This window comes from Neoarius graeffei, chromosome 28, assembly GCF_027579695.1.
Source record: "Neoarius graeffei isolate fNeoGra1 chromosome 28, fNeoGra1.pri, whole genome shotgun sequence".
NCBI classification, from domain to species: Eukaryota; Metazoa; Chordata; class Actinopteri; order Siluriformes; family Ariidae; genus Neoarius; species Neoarius graeffei.
This window is the reverse complement of record NC_083596.1, coordinates 19,808,815-19,828,512: the sequence shown is the minus strand read 5'-3', so window position 1 is coordinate 19,828,512 and position 19,698 is coordinate 19,808,815. Positions and strand designations below refer to the sequence as shown.

The 19,698-nt window shown below is 42.1% G+C and overlaps 1 protein-coding gene across 2 annotated transcripts in view; it reads left to right on the top strand.

The window, feature by feature from the left end:
* atp2a3 (ATPase sarcoplasmic/endoplasmic reticulum Ca2+ transporting 3) overlaps positions 1-19,698 on the top strand; it is a 194,483-nt gene that overhangs the window by 136,634 nt on the left and 38,151 nt on the right. For both annotated transcript variants that reach the window (XM_060912161.1, XM_060912160.1), the window contains one exon: positions 17,796-17,884. In XM_060912161.1, coding sequence (XP_060768144.1) covers positions 17,796-17,884 — 89 coding nt within the window. The remainder of the gene's footprint in view (positions 1-17,795; positions 17,885-19,698) is intronic.

The following is a 19,698-nucleotide window of genomic DNA, read 5'->3' as shown; positions in this document are numbered from 1 at the left end:
TCCCAAGTCCCAGCCAGGGGCAGGGCACTAGGCACGCGCCAGGAGGATCATCAAAGGATAGAGCGCAACGCATTCTAGAACGCAACGCCTCGCGGTGCGGAGTTCGCATTGCATGCCCAAAAACATCGAGCCATAGACTATTGTAGATTACTAGTGTGCAGCACAGATCTGCAGTTTCCCTACAAAACGTTATTCTAGAACTCTGCTCTTCCAGTCTGGCAAGTCGATATTATATAATTCCGCTCATCGTCTCTAAAAGGAGGACAAATGTGCGTCCGGCTTGATGCTGCGCCGGACGCCGGACAAGACATTGAAAAGACGGACGGTCCGGCCTAAAGCCGGACATCTGGCCACCCTATTTACAACACGGGCGATTGCTCTAAGACAACGAGGGAGGCTCAGCCTCCTCTAAAAACGACGAACATCGTGTAGGATGAATTGCGCTAGGCTTATGTTATAGCCGACCTTATAACATTGCTATTTCAGATCCAGAATCATAGAAATATATGTGCTCAACCCAACTACAGTGCGAAATCATTCCGTTATAACTTTCCCCAGTTCGCCTAATGTGTGCGTGAGTTTTTCCCCCTCGTGACAGCGCGATGCAGCGCAGCCTCAGTGGATTGGGAGCTATTTGCTTGTCAATCTCAAAATGCAAGACAATTATTGGACAAATACTGCGAAAACGCCCGCCCACGGAGTCTCACGGACTCCCAGCCTCAATGGACTTCCCTCCTCTTGTTTTCTTAGTGTTACCCCATTCCTTGCATGTCTTTGTGGCGCTCCGCTTCGCTGTTATTGTTTTTTCCTTTTCCGGTCCAGTCTCTGATCGTTTTTTTTGTTTGCATTTGGGAGCTATGCGCTTTTCAATCTCAAAATGCAAGACGGTTATTGGACAAATACTGCGAAAATGCCCACCCACGGACTCCGAGCCTCACATGGGAGGGACATGGCAGTTTCCGCGAGGAGACTGGTGATTGGTGAAAGTGGCCGGATATTTTCTTTGATTGACAGCTCGTTTCAAATATAGACAGGCAGCGGTACAGTGTTGCCAGATTGGGTGGTTTCAAGTGCATTTTGGCGGGTTTTGAACATATTTTGGGCTGGATAACGTCAGCAGTATCTGGCAACATCAGTTCAGTCCCATGCGGATTCGCAAGTGCTGTGGTGTATTGTAAGAGATCAGCTTACATTTCGATTTCATTCATTACATACGATTTTTACCAGCTTTTTTAGTTTGTATATATTTTCATTGTAAATAAAGTGTAAATATAGTGTTGTCAAGTTTGCTATCTTAGTTCCAGAAATTTCGTTTATTTGAGTGACTGAACTTGAACTTGAGGGGGCTAGTCAGCTAGCAAGAAAGCTGCGCACGGATGCCAAGCATTGCTGATTTAATTTTGGCGAAGCCATTTGCCAGTCTTCCTTTCGAGGAAAAAATTAAAATTAAAGAGCAGGGTAGACCAACGCCTCAAACTGACTTGGTGAAAAAGGTAGGGAATAATACTCGTTCCTTTCAGCTCTCCTGGTACGAGAAAGTGAATTGGCTAACAGCAAGTGACCCACATCAACAACAGTAAATAGGCTACTTTAGTAATATGTCATGGATGGACCAAAAATATAGAATCTATTTAAAATGTTTATGCTGAGTATATTATATTGGAATATATGTTTTTCTGGATATGAATTAAACACAGCTACAATTTGGAAAACATTTTTAAACAAAAACACAGCCGAGGTCAATTTTAAACAACATGCCACAATTTTAAAATATAAAATGTTAAAATATAACACACACACACACCCCACCCCCAATACCACCATCATGTATATTGGACAGTAGGCTAATGGGCCAAAAGAACCTGTTATTTCACAGTTTGTGACCCTGACAACAATCAGCCAGATCAGAGGCGAGAGTATGGGCAAAATTGATGTGTTTTTTCTTTTAAAATCTGGAAATATCGTAACCGACCAGCCTCCCCTGTTTGAAAGACTACCAGCCGCCACTGCTTTACAAGTAACAAGAAATGGTCACTCGTCATCTTGTAATAGATAAATTATAGACTAGATATAGTGCAGTTACTTTTATTTTAACCCTGTAACCAACTATGAGTTGTTTTTTTTTTTTTTTGTTCTTGTTTGTTTTTTTTTGCACTCAACTGAATGCTTAGTGTAAAGGATCAAATGGAAACTTTTTTTTTTTTTATCAATAGTTATCTAATGAGGAACTTAAAAAGGTGCTGGTTTTGTTTTTTTTATTCGCATGAGACAGCCTGTCTGTGCAGAGTCGTAACTGCTGTATCATTTGTGTAATGATTGTAGAATTAGTCACACGAATAGTTTCCAGGAAGCTGGTGTTAGTATTGCAGGTGAGGATCGTGCTTTGTTTATGTTCCCTCTGCTCCTGTCCATCATCTGTCTCGCTCACTGTAGTGTCATGCAGGGTAAATGTGTTTTTACATAAAGTCAGTGATTTATACTGCGAGTCTTGTATCTGATTGATGTATCTAAAACAGAAGCTCTGACAGTCTGTAAATTAAGCCAGGCTTTTATTAATGCACTCGTTCTAATACGTTCTCTTTTCTGGAGTATCCTGTCATTCGCAGGGATCTGTCCGGACAACGATTCACATCTTCGAAGGCTAATAATAAATAAACATTTCTATTAAACAAAGAAAGTGGTTTCTCTTGAAGCTGTCTGTACTGTAAGTGGAGGTTTATTCACGTTTTTAGCGAAGGAGTCTCCCGTGTCGCTGCTTTTGCAGTAGTCCGAATGGCCTGGATTATACTCGATAAACAGCTTTACACACATCTTGCGTTCATCTGAAGGATTAAAAGCAACACCCATCTCTTTCCACCAAACTGGATAGTGTTAAATAATTTTGTGTACAGGAGTGTTAACGCGCTGACGAGCCTTGTCTTTTTAAACTTGACGTCGTGGTTATCAATGGTGTGAAATGGCATTCACTGATGGATTAAATTATCGTTGTAATATACACAGAGTACAACACGTCCTGACCTGCTGTCGTTGATTGATTATTTTTCTTATCACGGCACGCCCAAAATGTTTTCTGCGAGCGTGTCGTCAGAGAAGCGTCCCTTCAGTGTGCCCCGTGTTTGGATTCGTCTCTCTTCGTACGTCCTCTCCCAGTCTGCGTATCGGCAACGATTTCCTTCTGCTTCATCCTGCTGTGATGTAGAATAAATCTCCGTTTACGTGGCTGTGGTCTATTCATGGCTGTGCCGCATCCTTTCCCCTCCATCCCTTTCGACCTCAGTGGGACGTCTGCACACGGTCCCCCACTTTCCTCTACCTATTTTTGTACGTCTTTCCCTTTGTTTCATGATCCTGCCGGGACCTGTGCCACTGTGCTGATGTCAAGTTGCTTATATCAGGAAAGCCAGAAGGTGAAAAGGATGTTTTAAGTGATGCATGTGTGATTGTCATTACAGGGGTAAATGCATATAGGTTTACCGTGTGTTTTTTAAGTACCATTTTTCTACTCCGTCAATACGAGGTGACCTTTGTTTCAAAAGGAGCCGTTTGGACCCTCACGTCTCTGTGAGGTGAATAGCAGGTATGATAAAACCTTTATCACTCTGATCCCTACCAGAACCCACCTTACTCTTTTGTACATATAGTATACCAGGTGCTTTTAATATTACAGCAAGGTCGGAGCTCATTTCCATCCTGGAAGTATGTAAATGGACGCATGAAATATCAATGGCAGATCCAAAGCATGACGATTTTGTAAATCGTGCTTTTTGTGACGCGTCATTTAAAATGATGTGCATAATGCAGGCCTCGAAACATTTGTGGCAGATCACAGAATCCAGGGACACATGTCGGCCCGGGGGCATTTTGAGTTATTGACAGATTCAGAAAGTACAGTTTCTAAGCTTTCCAATGATGCCTTCCATGTGGAGATCTGACAATATTTGAAGAATGTGTGGCCTTTTGAAAGTGTATACTTCTTAAAACAGAAAAGGGAGAAAATCGCCCTCAAAGTTTTCCATCTCAGCTACTCTGGGTGCAGGGCGGGCACATAATGCTGCTCATCTGCATGATATTAAGGAAAGCCCTACCCCGTACTAGCTAGCACGATACTACTTTCATGTAAACAAAGATCACCACGTCAATTTTCCTTCCATGCAAAGTATGCCCAACACAATTATGAAGTACAAAAATAAGTCCTAAAGTATACTTTAACGTTTTGTGGTTGAAAAATTACTCACACCGTAAGAAAGAAAGATAGCACGATGATGACACAACTAACACAACACTAGTTTCATGTAAAGCCTCGGTCACAACCGGCCGTACAGTACGCGCTCCTACGGCCGGTCTACACGCAAAAAACGCAAGAAACACACGGAGCGCGCGCATGAAACGCACGAGAGCGTGCGTGTGACGTGCTGATTTTCGAGCCACAGACCGGCCGCAGAGGTTCTTTGTCGTGTCAAACAAACTCTACGGGCGCTTACGTTTTTTTCAGGTTGCAAGACAAACTTACGGCCAACGCGCGTCTTTCTCCATGAACAAAAAAAAAAAACGCAGCGATTTGGGAAACGCCAAAAATCACACGGCCAAAAAAATCGCACGTCCGGTTGTGACCTAGGCTTAACCAAACCACAACACTCTCCGTTACATGCAAAAATAACCACACAGCCTTAGATTAATAAACTTACCCCATCAGAAAGAGAAACGGCGCCTTGCACACACCAATGCCTCCGATGGAATGTAATCCTAGAACGGTCCGTGTATCATCCGATCATTCAAGTATTCCATTCAATCTGGAAAACGAGGTTGCGTTTTTTTTGCTAGAAATGGTCATCTCCGATGTAAATACCGTGTGTCTGTTTGCTTCGCGGGGCTCCTCTGCGCTCTGTTTAGTAACTCATTCCATAGTGAAATTACATGCCTGTATGCAGTTAAGTAGCCATGCGCTCAGCCCGTATCATACAGCTGATTTGCGAAAAAAAAACAAAAGACTTAAATCATCATGTGAATGGCCCATATGGTAATTTACCCACACCCCCCAGCAGGCTACAGTCCTGACAAAAACGAGACAATTTGCAACAAAAACCATAAATCCGGGGACCCGGGTTTGATTCCGGCCCGAGGTCATTTCCCGATCCCTCCCCGTCTCTCTCTCCCACTCATTTCCTGTCTCTACACTGTCCTATCCAATAATAAAGGTGAAAAAAGCCCCAAAAAAATCTTTAAAAAAAAAAAAAAAGTAGTATGCAAATTCTCAAGGCACCCCCAGATAAAATATACGCGGTCACGCTGACCATACGCTGACCCCGGCAGTGACGTTGTGACATGGGAAAGGGGGCCGTGAGACAAATTTTGATGATGCCATGAGGTGGCGATGATCTGCATTAGTGTAACTATCGTTTTTTGGAATTTTAATTCATTTTATTTATTTCAATGTTAGAATATATCATTTTTTGACGGCACCCCTAACGAAGCCAGACAGCACCCCAGGGTGCCGCGACACCCTGGTTGAGAAAGGCTGGTCTAAACAATGCCATTTAACTTTTGTCAGTTTCAAGTAATTTCAGAAATACTTGTGGTTTTTTTTTTTTTTTTTTTTTGGGGGGGGGGGGGGGTGTTTTGTGGAAGGATGCCAACAAATTTGTCCCCGTCTGTACCCACAGTACCAGTCAAAGGTTTGAGAACACTCATTACTATCAATCAGTCCCCCCAGGATTCCGCAGGCCTTTTTTGTGATTGTTGCAGGCTAAAATGTCTGATGTTGCGGGGTTTTTTCCAAAAAATTGCGATGAAAGTTACGGTGTTTTTTTAGGTTTTTGTTGCGATTACATGGTCCTATAAACAACTTTACCAATATAAAACATTACCAGGACTACAAAAATGCAGAAAAATAGGCTTTACTTATCCAGATGCACCTGTTGGTTCAAAAGTTAAAGTGCATCGAACCTCACAGCACAACATGAAGTTACCTTAAAATATAATATAAATGCCTCAGCTTTCATGTAAGAAAAAAAAAATAATACTAGTACTGCGTGCAGGCAGTCTCTCCTGAAGACTAAATTAAACAATAATTATAAACTAATAAAATAAATGGCTCAGGCTTCATAGAAGAAAAAAAACACAATTTGAACAGAATCTGACAGTATGATGCTGAAGCTGCCTAAACAATGGAAAATAAAATACCATTTTGGCAAAAATGTTGGCATCCATTCATTTCTTGTATTAAGTAAAAAAATAATGTAAAGTGCGCACAGTCCTTCACTGTAAACATAACACACTTTCAGTAACAGAATTTAAGCCTACATAAACACTGACTCGCACATCATGCAGTGTTGCCAGATACTGCTGACGTTTTCCAGACCAAAATATGTTCAAAACCCGCCAAAATGCACTTAAAACCGCCCAATCTGGCAACACTGCGCACATGCTGCTTCTCTTGAACGTATACACGGAAGTAAGGCAGAAGGTAGTTTGTCGACGTCACCTCAAGACGACGCCAACGATTGGTCAAATTTGCGGGAAAGTTGCGGTGATTGGATAGAATTGCAACACCGCCCTGAATTCACGGGGATTGGTTGAATTTGCGTTGAAGTTGCAAATCGCAACATCGCGAAATCCTGGAGGGTCTGATCAATGAGTAAGTGTCTCCAAACTTTTCACTGGTACCGTACATGGGATTGGCTGTGGTGTTTTGTATGGGTTTAAGTGATTTTGCTGAGCAGTTCGTGTTTCCGAGGTTTTTTTTTTTTTTTTGTAACCGTGTACTAAAGTATATCCTAAAGGAAAATAGTTTGAAATTCCCATTTTATAATTTGTAAATGATTAACTTTTTTTTTATTCATCCTGTATTACTTTGGTGCTTGTCCAATTAAATGTTCGCTAGAACATGTACCGTATGTCCCTCCCTCAGGGGCGGGTCTTGCTCTGCAGTCGTAGCTTGTTCGCAGCAAACATAGTTCTGTGTTTTTCAGCTTTGTGTCTTACTACACCTTTATAGCTGGCAATATGACGACATAATATAATTTTCTAAGATGTTGTGGATATTGGATACTGATAGCCCCTCCCTTTCCACTATTTTCTTCCTTTAGTCATAGCCAGTTCCCACCCTCCAGTCTTGTATTGCTGGCAGTTTGTGAGCAAACCTGTATATCATTGTTATAGGTATCTAACGATATATCGTGCCACAATACATCGTGATGCAAATTTGTGACCGTTCAAATCGATGAAGTAAAAAAAAATGAAGCACGGTTATTACGTATCAGGCTGCGTAATCTTTGTTTTTCCAAGCTGTAATATGTTGTTTAGACAGCAGAGGGCAGTGTTGTAGTCAAGTCATTAAATCTCGAGTCCCCAGTGTTCAAGTCCGAGTCTCATCTCATTATCTCTAGCCGCTTTATCCTGTTCTACAGGGTCGCAGGCAAGCTGGAGCCTATCCCAGCTGACTACGGGCGAAAGGCGGGGTACACCCTGGACAAGTCGCCAGGACATCACAGGGCTGACACATAGACACAGACAACCATTCACACTCACATTCACACCTACGGTCAATTTAGAGACACCAGTTAACCTAACCTGCATGTCTTTGGACTGTGGGGGAAACCGGAGCACCCGGAGGAAACCCATGCGGACACAGGGAGAACATGCAAACTCCGCACAGAAAGGCCCTCGCCGGCCACGGGGCTCGAACCCAGGACCTTCTTGCTGTGAGGCGACAGTGCTAACCACTACACCACCGTGCCGCCCAAGTCCAAGTCATTAAAGAAAATTTTGAGTCGAGTCCACTACTGATCCGAGTTGAGTCCGACACAAGCCCCGCTATCAACAGGGCAAATAACACGAGAGAGGGTTAACACTAGCTAGTTCATCGGTCAGCAAGCAAGCCCCGCTATCAACAGGGCAATGAACATAGCGTGTCACTCACTTCTCTGGCTGTAGTCTTGCCAAATGACAATCGAAGTTCGAGGTTGTCCCCGTCGTCTCCTTGGTAGTTCTAAATCTGGACCACAGCAGTGCATCCCCCCCAACTGCACTAGAAGTCTGTATAAGCAAAATGGACAATCCCAGGGGCTTCTCTCCAGGCGTTTTAGTGCCATTAACGTTAGTTTGTTCCTGAACATGACGTATGAACAGGTGAATGTGCTCCTCTTGCACAAAATTAGTATCAAAATTAATGTAGATGTAAATATCTTTTGCCAAATTATGGCACGTTAGAAAAATAAAGAAAAAATCCAAGTCCTTGTCTCCAATTTACGAGTCCGGATGCAGTTAATGCACGAGTCCAAGTCAAGTCATGAGCCAGATTTGAGTCCGAGTCCTGGATTTGAGTATTGCAAGCCTGGCAGAGGATGGAAAATAGTTCACATGACTTCACTGTAGGCAGAAGTAACACAGCTCTAACAGAGCTTCGTAAAAATGCACAAAAGAGCTCTACAACAGGAAAGAGCTCTTGTGTGATTTGATTGATTGTACAAACAGATTTAATGAGAAATCGTAGCTCTCTTTACAGACTGCTGAAACCCAAAGAAAATAGAAGCAGATTCAGGTAGCATGTTCATAAAAGCTTATTAAGAAAAGACCCATTTGTAATTAACCATTTCATTTTTAATATAATGAATATTTAAGTTAATAGACTTTTTTTTTATATTTTACTCCAACCTTTACAAATGTGGGTTAATAATTATTACTTATTAAGAAAATGAAAGGTGTCTGTGGTGAGGTGTTTTTTTTTTTTTTTTGGTAATAAATTTCATTTAATTTTTTTTCTTCAAAAAATATCGTGGTAAAATTGAATCGTGAACCCAATATCGTGAATCAAATTAAAATGTGAATTGGGTGAATCATTACATGTGCGTCATGATAAATATCATACACCATAGAAATCCCTTCGAGAAACACAATATGATGATTTTGTCACATCAGCCACTCTTGATTCCCTTTTCTGACCTGTCCCTTGGCTGAAAATAAATAGCCTGTGTATTCATTTTGAAGCTGGTGGAATTTGTGCAGAGTTATGCGACTGCTTTTTTTCAGCTTTTGAGGCTGTCCAATGCTAGACGTCAGGGCATTTCAGTCCGTAAGAGTAATATTTTATCGCCCATGCAAACGTATCGGATACCTCATCGCCATCTGTGCCACTGATTGTCGACCCCAGGTCAAACATGCAGCAAAACTCTAAATACATGCACAGTTCTGGTTAAAGTGGCCAGGTGTGGGTGAAGGCGGAGGTGAGAAATGCTCCACAGTTGAAAAAAAAAAAAGGCTGACGTTAAACTCTTCACTGTTCCATATTTAACCAGTTTACAAAGCTACTGTCAGGTTTGTTTAGATTTGACATGGCCTATATCGAACGCCGAACACGTGTGGCTCAACATCATGGAATCTGGCCCGCCAACTCAACAAAGCTGTAGATGGGATATACACGAGAATGTTAAGAGCCATTTTAAATGGAGAACACGCACTACAATTGAAAAGCTCTATGGAAACCTTCCAAGAGTAACTTGTGTTATTTGAGAACGAGGACTACGCCTAGCTAGTCATTCATGGCACAGCAAAGATGAGGTAGTGAGTGATGTATTTCTATGGAGGCTCTTGTATGGCCAAAAACCAGTTGGATCACCCTAAGACGACATGCAGTTAGCAGATGATGCCGGGTGTGTAGCTGAAGACTTGCCAAGCTTGATGGAAGATAGAGATGAACGGAGAGCAAGAGTCAGGAAGGTTTGCGAAATCCTCTCATCGCGATGATGATGATGATGATGATCTCGAACGCTATTGGCCATCATAAAACTTGAAAAAGGTGTCACTATGGGTTGCTTTTTCACAAGGAAATGCATCAAGAATCCAATCTTGGCTTTCAAGCCATTTCATGTGGTCTCTAATCATGGCCTGTGTGTACGAGTGACTATTTCTCTCCTACGTCTCACAGCCTGGATCTGCTCTTTTATTTTTCTTCATTAACTTTCATCATTACGTCTCTGTAGGAAATACAAGGGAGGGGTGAGATCTGACCTGTAGTCCGTCTCTCTCTCGGAGTTTCATCAAGCTCCTATCCATCAGCTAATCATTACGTATCGCTGCACACCACAACTAGCCTCTACTGCAACAAGCTACAGATCACTCGAGGCACAGCGTGGCACAAATAAAGGCTGTGTATGATTTCTGTAAAATAGAGAAATCGATGCATGAACGTCGGCATGATGAATATCAGGTCAAAGTAATTGTGACATTCCCCTGCTTATTGGCTGGTTTATGTTTACTGCTCATGTTTTCATTATTATTGACTCGAGAGAGCTCTAGTGTAAATGTTCTTTCTCTCTGAATGGACCTAAAAATTAATTTAATTTAATTGCTGGCACGGTGGTGTAGTGGTTAGCGCTGTTGCCTCACAGCAAGAAGGTCCGGGTTCAAGCCCCGTGGCCGGCGAGGGCCTTTCTGTACGGAGTTTGCATGTTCTCCCCGTGTCCACATGGGTTTCCTCCGGGTGCTCCGGTTTCCCCCACAGTCCAAAGACATGCAGGTTAAGTTAATTGGTGACTCTAAATTGACCGTAGGTGTGAATGTGAGTGTGAATGGTTGTCTGTGTCTATGTGTCAGCTCTGTGATGACCTGGTGACTTGTCCAGGGTGTACCCCGCCTTTCGCCCATAGTCAGCTGGGATAGGCTCCAGCTTGCCTGCGACCCTGTAGAACAGGATAAAACGGCTAGAGATGATATGAGATGAATTTAATTGCTTAGTGTGCCAAAAAACGTAATTACCACATCTTTTCCCCCACTTACCCCAAATGTAATGCATAAACCAAGATAAGTTTGGCGCTTTGGAGCGATGATCTTGATCTGACCCCAAGTTTTGTTGGTGAACACTTGCCCGTGGTGATCTCATCTTTTCTTTAAGTAAACCGTTGTATAAAGTGAAGGGAGAGTTTGGGTTTACAGATTAGCACGAAGCCACTTAAGTGACGGGGGTTATTTTATATACACTGTGTGCACAATTATTAGGCAAGTTGTATTCCTGATGATTAATTTTATCGTTGAACAAATACAGTGCTCTCAGTCAATCCAAATTGTTAATAAACCTAAAACCAGAATGATTAACAAAGGAAAGGGGAGTTTAGGCCTTCTCAGGGGAATATATAAGTGTGCAGAATTATTAGGCAACATTTAGTGTGCAGAATTATTATGCAGCTAAATGAAAAGCTTAAAGTTTCCCATCTCACTTGTTTATTTTAATTTTCAGTGTAACAAATAAACAACTCAGAATTAACAAATAAACACTTCTAGCATTTCAAAAATATTCAGTGACCAATATAGCCACCCTTCTTTTCAATAACTGCCATGAGCCTTCCATCCAGTCTGTTAGTTTTTTGATTTGTTGACGATCAACTTTTTGTGCAGGAGCAACCACGGCCTCCCAAATGCTATTCAGAGTGGTGTATGTCTTCCCTCGCTGTAAATCTCATGCTTAAGAAGGGGCCACAAGTACTCAATAGGGTTTAAGTCAGGTGAGGAAGGGGGCCATGTCATTACTTTGTCATCTTTAAGGCCTTTGTGGGCTCGCCAAGCAGTGGAGTACTTGGGTGCATGTGATGGTGCATTGTTCTGCATAACAATCATGGCCTTCTTGAATGATGCAGACTTCTTCCCGTACCACTGCTTGAAGAATGTATCTTTTAGAAACTGGCAGTAGGTTTGGAAGTTGATGTTAAGTCCATCTTCAACCTGAAATGGTCAAACTAGCTCATCCTTAATAATAGCAGCCCATGCCATTACCCCTCCACCACCTTGCTGGTGTCTGAGTCAAAGTGCCCTGTGTCCATTAGTTATCCAGCTATGGGCCCATCCATCTGGTCTATCCAGAGTCACTCTCATTTCATCCGTCCATAAAACCTTTGGAAAATCTGTCTTCAGATATTTCTTGGCCCAATCTTGACATTTCAACTTGTGAGTCTTGTTTAGTGGTGGTCGTGTTTCAGCCTTCCTTACCTTGGCCATGTCTCTGAGCACCGAACACCTTGTCCTTCTGGACACTCCAGGTCGGTTGCAGTTCTAGAATATTGTGGCACTGGAGGATAATGGGTTCCTGGTAGCTTCATGTTTAATCCTTCTCAAGTCTTTTGCGGTTAATTTGTGTCTTTTCTTCTCCACACATTTTTTGCGACCCTGTTGACTATTTGCAACAAAACGTTTGATTGTTTTGTGCTCACATTTCTATAGCTTAGCTATTTCAAGAGTGCTGCATCCCTCTGATAGGCATTTTACAATTTTTGTCTTTTCAGTGTCTGTTAAATCTCTTTTTTGGCCCATTTTGCCTGAGATAAAGAAGCTGCCTAATAATTATGCACACCTTAATATAGGGTATTAATGACTTTAGGTCACACCCTCCCTCATTACACAAATAAATACCACCTGAGAATGCTTAAATCCAATTAGCATTCAAGTGTATCTAGCTTGCGGTTGGAAAACATGCAAAGAAATAATGGTAGGGTCAGAGTACTCACTTGCCTAATAATTGTGCACACAGTGTAAGGCGTAGACCAGAGGTGGTCAAAGTACAGATCCCACTTGTCAAATGTTACTCCGATACAAGTGAAAGTTGTCCAGTCAAATGTTTACTTAAGTTAAAATACTGAAGTGTTTGCTTTTAAAAATACTTAAGTATTAAAAGTACATTTTCTGTCAACGCATCGTTGTATTATTGCCACAACGCTTACAAAACCTAATGCCTCTGAAGCAACCGACTGGATTTACTGACTAACTTGTAGAACCTGTAGAGCTGAAGCTCCACTGACATGCTAGCAAACTCTTTTCAAACTCCAAATCATCTTGGATAGCCAACGTTACTAGAAAAGAAATTTCTACATTGTTTATTTGGCAAGATTATGCTAAAACATGCATTTCTGAAAGGACTTCAGATAAGTTGACATTCACATTAGCGTAACTCGATGTGTTGATGTTAGCCGTGGACAAGGCGATGGCAACTTGGTGGGCAAATCCATAGAAAGTCATTTGTCCCTCTGAGTTGCATGTCGGTCCTGGGATCGAGATGCTGACCTCTTGTGCTCCTCGGACCTGCCTGATCCGTCCTGGTGCCCTGTGTCTGGTTGGAGTCTCATCGCATTGCTCCTGTGGAGGACGGCCCCATGTGGACGGTTGGGGGTTGCGCCTGGAAGACGCTCTGGACTCTTGCAGTGGTGCTTTTGTGGCTGGGGACTGCAGTTGACTTGCTGACTTTGGGACTGCGGTTGTCGTGAACGGTTTTGCGCTCGGGTTTCCGTCGGTGGGGGGTTTATAGCATCAACGAAGCTGACTTTATGTTAGGACTGTTAATGTTATAGTCATGCTGTCTGTTGTTGCCCAAATGAGGATGGGTTCCCTTTTGAGTCTGGTTCCTCTCGAGGTTTCTTCCTCATGTCGTCTGAGGGAGTTTTTCCTTGCCACCGTCGCCACAGGCGTGCTCATTGGGGATAGATTAGGGATAAAATTAGCTCATGTTTTAAATCGTTCAAATTCTGTAAAGCTGTTTTGCGACAATGTTTATTGTTAAAAGCGCTATACAAATAAACTTGATTTGACTAACTAGACCGCATAGCTACATTTGCAACGTTATCGCTAGCTCTAAAAGCACAGACAACTTCACTGCAAGCTTTCGCTTGGAATAAAACGTTTACATACCTCAATATGCTTCCGCAGGTCGGACGGCGAGTTTTTGTAGGCCGTGATGTGGTTTGTTTTAGGCAAACGAAGCAAACATTTAAAACGAAACGAATCTTTGATCCTTTCAGAAAACTGAAACATGGGTTCTAGGTACCGTATAGCCATGAGTGCGTGCGTTCTCCAGAAGAACCGCCTCCTTCCATTCTGCCATCAACTGATCGTGGTCAAATAATGCTGTTGGGAAATCACTGAACTTGATTTTATACAGTCCGTGAGCGTAGTGATTACTGATCGGCTGTTTCAGTGTCACCTGCGAAAAAACCAGTCACGTTTTAGGAAGAAAAAAAAATGTACCAACCAGCCAAGATGTGTTTTGAAATTAGTGCTCTGTGTGTGTGGTTTTAATTTTTCATCGAGACCAAATGTCCCCACAAAGATGGGAATATATCACCGTTTTGACCTTGTGGAGACATTTGGCTGGCCTCCACGAACAAAACTGAGATTAAGGTTATGGTTAATGTTAATTCGGTGCATTAATAAGTATGCCAGTGGAAAGCCCTCGCATATGAGGAAGCAGGACACTCTCTCGTCTTGCGCTCCTCAGCTCAGCAATGCCAGCTTTTTGTTTTGTTTTGTTTTCTCAGGTTCAGGTTAAAAAAAAAAGTGTTCTCATCCCTCCATGTGGGTGATGAAGCATGAAAATTGAAGGCTTTGCACCAGATGAGCTTCAGTGAGTCCATTTCACCCCCTAATCCATCTGGCTCAGTCTCAGTGCTGTAGTCCATCACGCACTCCCACTTACCCTTACATAAGCATTGTGGCCTCGCTGTGAGGCGATGACTGACTACTTTTGCCTGATTTTTACCAACGTTGAGCTATCAGCAAACAGAAAATGCTGAGTCAGCTTGCAGCGAAACGCACTACTAAGCAGCAGTGTTTGCCGTTGCTATTGCTGATAGACTGAAGGCTCGTGTTTACTTCGGAATCCATGTTTGTTTTGCACAAAAAGATCAACCCTGACGCATAAAACTGAAATCCTGTCTTATATTATTCCTTTCCAAATATACAGTACCATTTCACTCAAATGTCATATTGGAAAGGAAAAAAGCGTTTGTTTCTATTTCACATCGTCTTCCATACTGAATATTGGCAATGGGCTTATTTTTACTTCTTTTGGATATTTTACACCAAGTTTGCGGCAGTAATTCATAATTTTATTTATATATATATATATATATACACACACACACACTTTAAAAGGCGAAATGACCGTCATTACATTTTAAACAAACATGTCGAATAACTGCAGTAGTCAGTCGTCTTGGCAACGAGGTCATTCATGCAGTAGAAATAGTTTAGTTGCTGTATAACTTGATTACGAAGTGTGTGTGTGTTTGTGTGTGTTCAGGTGTCTCATTAGAGCCTGTTTCATTTATAGAAAGATTATATAGGCATTTTCTTTCACGCTGTACTTGTGCACTTAAGTGACTGAACAGTCTTGCCTCAAGGAAAAAAAATCACTGGTCGAGACTCTTGACAATCGAAAGAATTCTCAACCTTCTGTTTTACATTCTTTTGTTAGGATTAGACTAAAGCATCGAAGACATTGAACTTTAAAGTGCATATAATGGGTAAATTCAGGAGCAAGATCAATGTCATTCTCCTGTTTTATATTAAACTTTTGGTCAAATATCCATCACATTTTGCATTTTGTGCAATTTTTTTTTTACCTTGCGCAATACCAGAAAAATTCAGTTGAAATCAAGCCATTTGAGGCGAATTGGTCCGCCTCTGAAAAAACTTGGCATTTGGATTTCCCGGGAAACATTGATTTTCGTGACGTCGCGTGCGGGACGCCTCCCTCTGAATCCTACATCAGCGCTGGTTTGTTTATGAGAAAACGACCTGGTGGTTTTCTGCAAATTTCTTCAACGTTATCGTGTAATTATTAAAATGGTTAACAGATGTATCGTAGGAGGGTGTAGCAACACCAATCTTGATGGGATTAGTACTCATCGTTTTCCAAAAGACCGGACAATGAGAGAGAAATGGGAGCGCTTGGTCTACACAGGCTGTGCACTGAAACCGTGCAAAGCTCGCACAGCCTGCTGGCGCTTCCGCAGGTAACGTCATGAATCTGGCTCCAGACTCCCTTGGGATTTTTCCAGATGCGTTTTATTTTACTTTTTTCTGCTGTAGACAGATAGTCTGGTTAACACCAGACCATATCACAAGTGAAATATGGTCTGGAATCCGCCTATTGAATTTCTCGTAGGGGAGGTGTGGTTTACGATTGTCAACGGCCGTTTATTGGACGTTGCGAATGTCTTTCATTTGGCGTATACGTAGCCCATGGCCAATCATGGCAGTTGTACAATGACGTAGTTAGAGCGACGAAGAGGCGAAGAAAAGGAAAGAGAAGGCAAAACAAAAATAGACTGTAATGCCAAACGCTGTTCTTTTTTTAAAACAAACTTTCGCTCTAAACTATTCAGAACAGTGTCTAAAGCTTGATCGAAAGTTTGGTTCGTATCGCTCGCCGCCATGTTAAATGTGATCCGTAAACAGTCCCAAATAAACTACAAGCTTCCGTTTGTCGAGTAGTACACGTCACCGTCTTTCCACCCTCCCCACTCTCTGATTGGCTCCCTAACTCAGGCGAGCCTTTAGACCATAGTTTCCATGCTGTCTTTTCAGATTGGAACAATTGTGCAAAGCAGCATGGGATTTCCCAGGCTAGTAGACAGATGGCCTTGTGCAAAATTATCCTTTTGGATGAGTGTGTAAAGGGACATACTTTCATATAAAAAAAAAAAAGGAATTGGTCCAGAATATGCACTTTAAGACCGTCATTGCATCAGGTGGCACCATAGACTGTTTGGTTAAAACAGTGGTGATTGGCGTTTTGAAATAACGGTGACAGGTGATTTGGTGGTTGGGCTCAGTGATTGGTTGCTGGGAAAATATGGTCATCAGTGATTGGACATAAGGAACAATGGTGATCAGTGAGGGTTTAAAAGTTGCCAAAAATAGTGACCAAGTTGCTAATTTAGTAACACTGGAGGCGACGACACCTGCTTCAGGTGAGATGGGAAGGTGAGCCAATGTAATGCCCAAAGGCAACCAAAGTGGGGGAACTCGTGTACACGAACAAAACTTACTCCCTAAATCTCTTGTAATGATAACAGCAGTAACCATTTATTTAAATTGCATTTTCAAAGCCCAAGGACACTTCACTAAAGTAGTACCACAAAACAGAAAGACACAAAAAGATGAGATGGTTTTTTTTTTTTAAATTAATTAAACAAGTTATTTTGTCCTGAATGGAAGATGAAATGGCTCCAGGCAAAAACACAGGCAAGAAATAAGTTTGAGAAAGCTCTGTCCAAAAAGTTAGCGCTCTTCTCTGCTCGTTTCCACGCCTTCTCCTTTCATCTGTGTTGTGACACACAATCTGCCTCTGTGTATACAGGCTGGGGTTTCTGCCAGTTGGTGAACTCAGGAACTCCTAGTTCCTGGAAAAGTATGACATCACTCTGAAGTTGCTGATTGGCTGCTGCCTGAGGGAAACCCCTGCTCTGATTGGGTGGAGCCTGATTGTAGAGACTTGTTGTTCATTCTCTCTCTCTCTCTCTCTCTCTCTCTCTCTCTCTCTCTTTCTCTTCCCCCCCCCCCCCCCCCCCCCCCCCCCATCATTATTTTCCACTTCCTTGTTCCTTTTCTAGCCAGGGAGGGTTTTTTTTTTTAATCATTATTTTATTGTTGCATTTTTAACAACCTTATGGTTCTGGAAATCACCATCAATCACGATCATAGTTGTTGCAATTTTATCTTAAAATGTAGTTATTGTTCAACGTTTCTGATCTACGTTTACAATACAGTGCAACTAGCTTAGGTTTCTGTGGAGGGAAGAATAAAAGTCTCTGATGAACCTGAATAAACATTTACCAAAGATTTATATTGGAATAGTTTCTGGCTACATGATGGCGTTTAGCATGATGAATGTTAATAATTTTAAGAGCTATTAATAATAAAAGAGAGAATTGCTAATCATTAACACCTTTTTAAAAGCTCTTTAGTTCACTGTTGATTTAAAATTAAGCACAAATGATTGTTAGCGTCTTACCCTCTCTCTCTCTCATTCTCAGATGTTTGTGGTCGATAAAGCAGACCGCTCCAGCTGTTCCCTCCATAGCTTCACCATCACGGGATCAACCTATGCTCCAGAAGGACAAGTGTATGTATAAACACGCTTACACACGCACCACCTGCTCATAACATGACCCGGTTAGGTTAATAAGGCCTTGTTTAGGCTTGTGCAATACTGATATTTTTTTTTAGTTTTAAAAACGGTGATCAATGGTTGAATTGTCCAGATTCAATGCCTGAATTAAAGAAGACCGGAAGATGAGCATTTCTACCATTTCAGATTGAAGCCGAGCAGGAGAGGGAGTAATAATATTGCAAGGGAACTGCTTGCTGGCAGCGGTGATTTTGCAAAAGCTCAGGGGTTTTTTTTGTTTGTTTTTGTTTTTTTAAGTGATTTTTATATATTTAAAAAAAAAGTACATTTTGGATATAATCCTTTTTACAAATTTGTTTAAACCCAGCTGCTGTTTCCTGTGCTGGTCACCAGTTAATCACTTTGTTAATACAGTATCGGGGATAAGTGCCATCCTTCCACTTCTGCATGCGTGAGCTCACAGATGCCTACGATTTGGCTAGTGTTGCTGTGATGAATAGGGCAGAGAGAGTATACAGTACCACAGAGCTTTTCAAAGTGTGGGGCGCGCCTCCCCTACGGGGCGCCAGAGTTCTTCAGGGGGGGTGCAACGCGAGGAAAAATAAACCAGAATAAGTTACTATTGCGGACATTTAGCGAACTTCAGCTAGCCTTTGCCAGAGACAAAATGGATCGATTTTTAGTACCTAAAGCTACAGTGAGTGAGGAGACTAGCCTGGCTAACGCGACTTCAAAGCTCTCCGAGCATTTGGTCTGGCCAAGCTATTAAGCCCAACCGTTTCCCAGAGCCTGTGGTTGACCCGCCTCCCTGAAATGCCTCAGTTTGCTACTGGTCGAAGCCAGAAAAGGCTGTGACGAAGCTTAAACCAATCACATCACTCTTTCCTCTGACGTATGCGACGCGACGGAAACTGCTTGAGTAACTGGTAGATTAAACTCTTACCGAAGCCGGTCGGGAGCAAGGCGAAAACGTCCTTCCTTTCAATAAATACCTCCAGGGCTGCTCTTTGCTCCGTTTTCAATGAGAACTTCCCGTTGAATGCTTTCAATACAGCATCTACCGCTGTAAACAATCTATGGCTTCCGGTCGCAGTTCTACTACGTCAGTGCCTTGAACACGCCTCTTACCAGGGCCGTTGGAGATGCTCAAAGTTGATTGGTTCCCGATTTTTCGGGAGGTTGGAAATGCTGTAGATAGCCTGCCTGGCCAGACTAAGCTCGGAACAGGCCCTTGTGTTGCGTCACGCTTAGGATGGGTGGGCCCAGGCTATGAGGAGACAGAGTCTGGGCCAAGCAAAAAAAGAAGGAAGTATGACCATGATTATTTAAAGTTTGGATTTTCATGGACTGGATCTGAAGATGCTCCACTGGCACAGTGTGTTGTCTGCCAAGAGGTGCTGGCTAACGATGCTATGAGATGTTTAAAATGTGTAAAACAAGATGTTTAAAAAAAAAAAAAGCACAGATGTTTAAAATGTGTAAAAAAAAAAAAAAAAAAGACGTTTTAAAAAAGCTCATGTTTTAAATGTGTAAAAGAAAAAAATAATGTGTACAACAACCATTTTTTTTTAAATACGAATGGAACATTAAGTATCGCAACAACAAAAATTGTAGGGGGGCGCTGTTGTTTATTTGCTCTCTGAAGGGGGGCTGACTCTCCCACACTTTGAAAACCCCTGCAGTATCACGCCTCCTTCCCTGAGAGCATGGCCAATTTTGGCCAGAGATGGCTGTGGCATGATCGGGATTCGAACTCATGACACTTACAAACTGACTGGATGAAGCTGATTTGATGTTAAAATTATGTA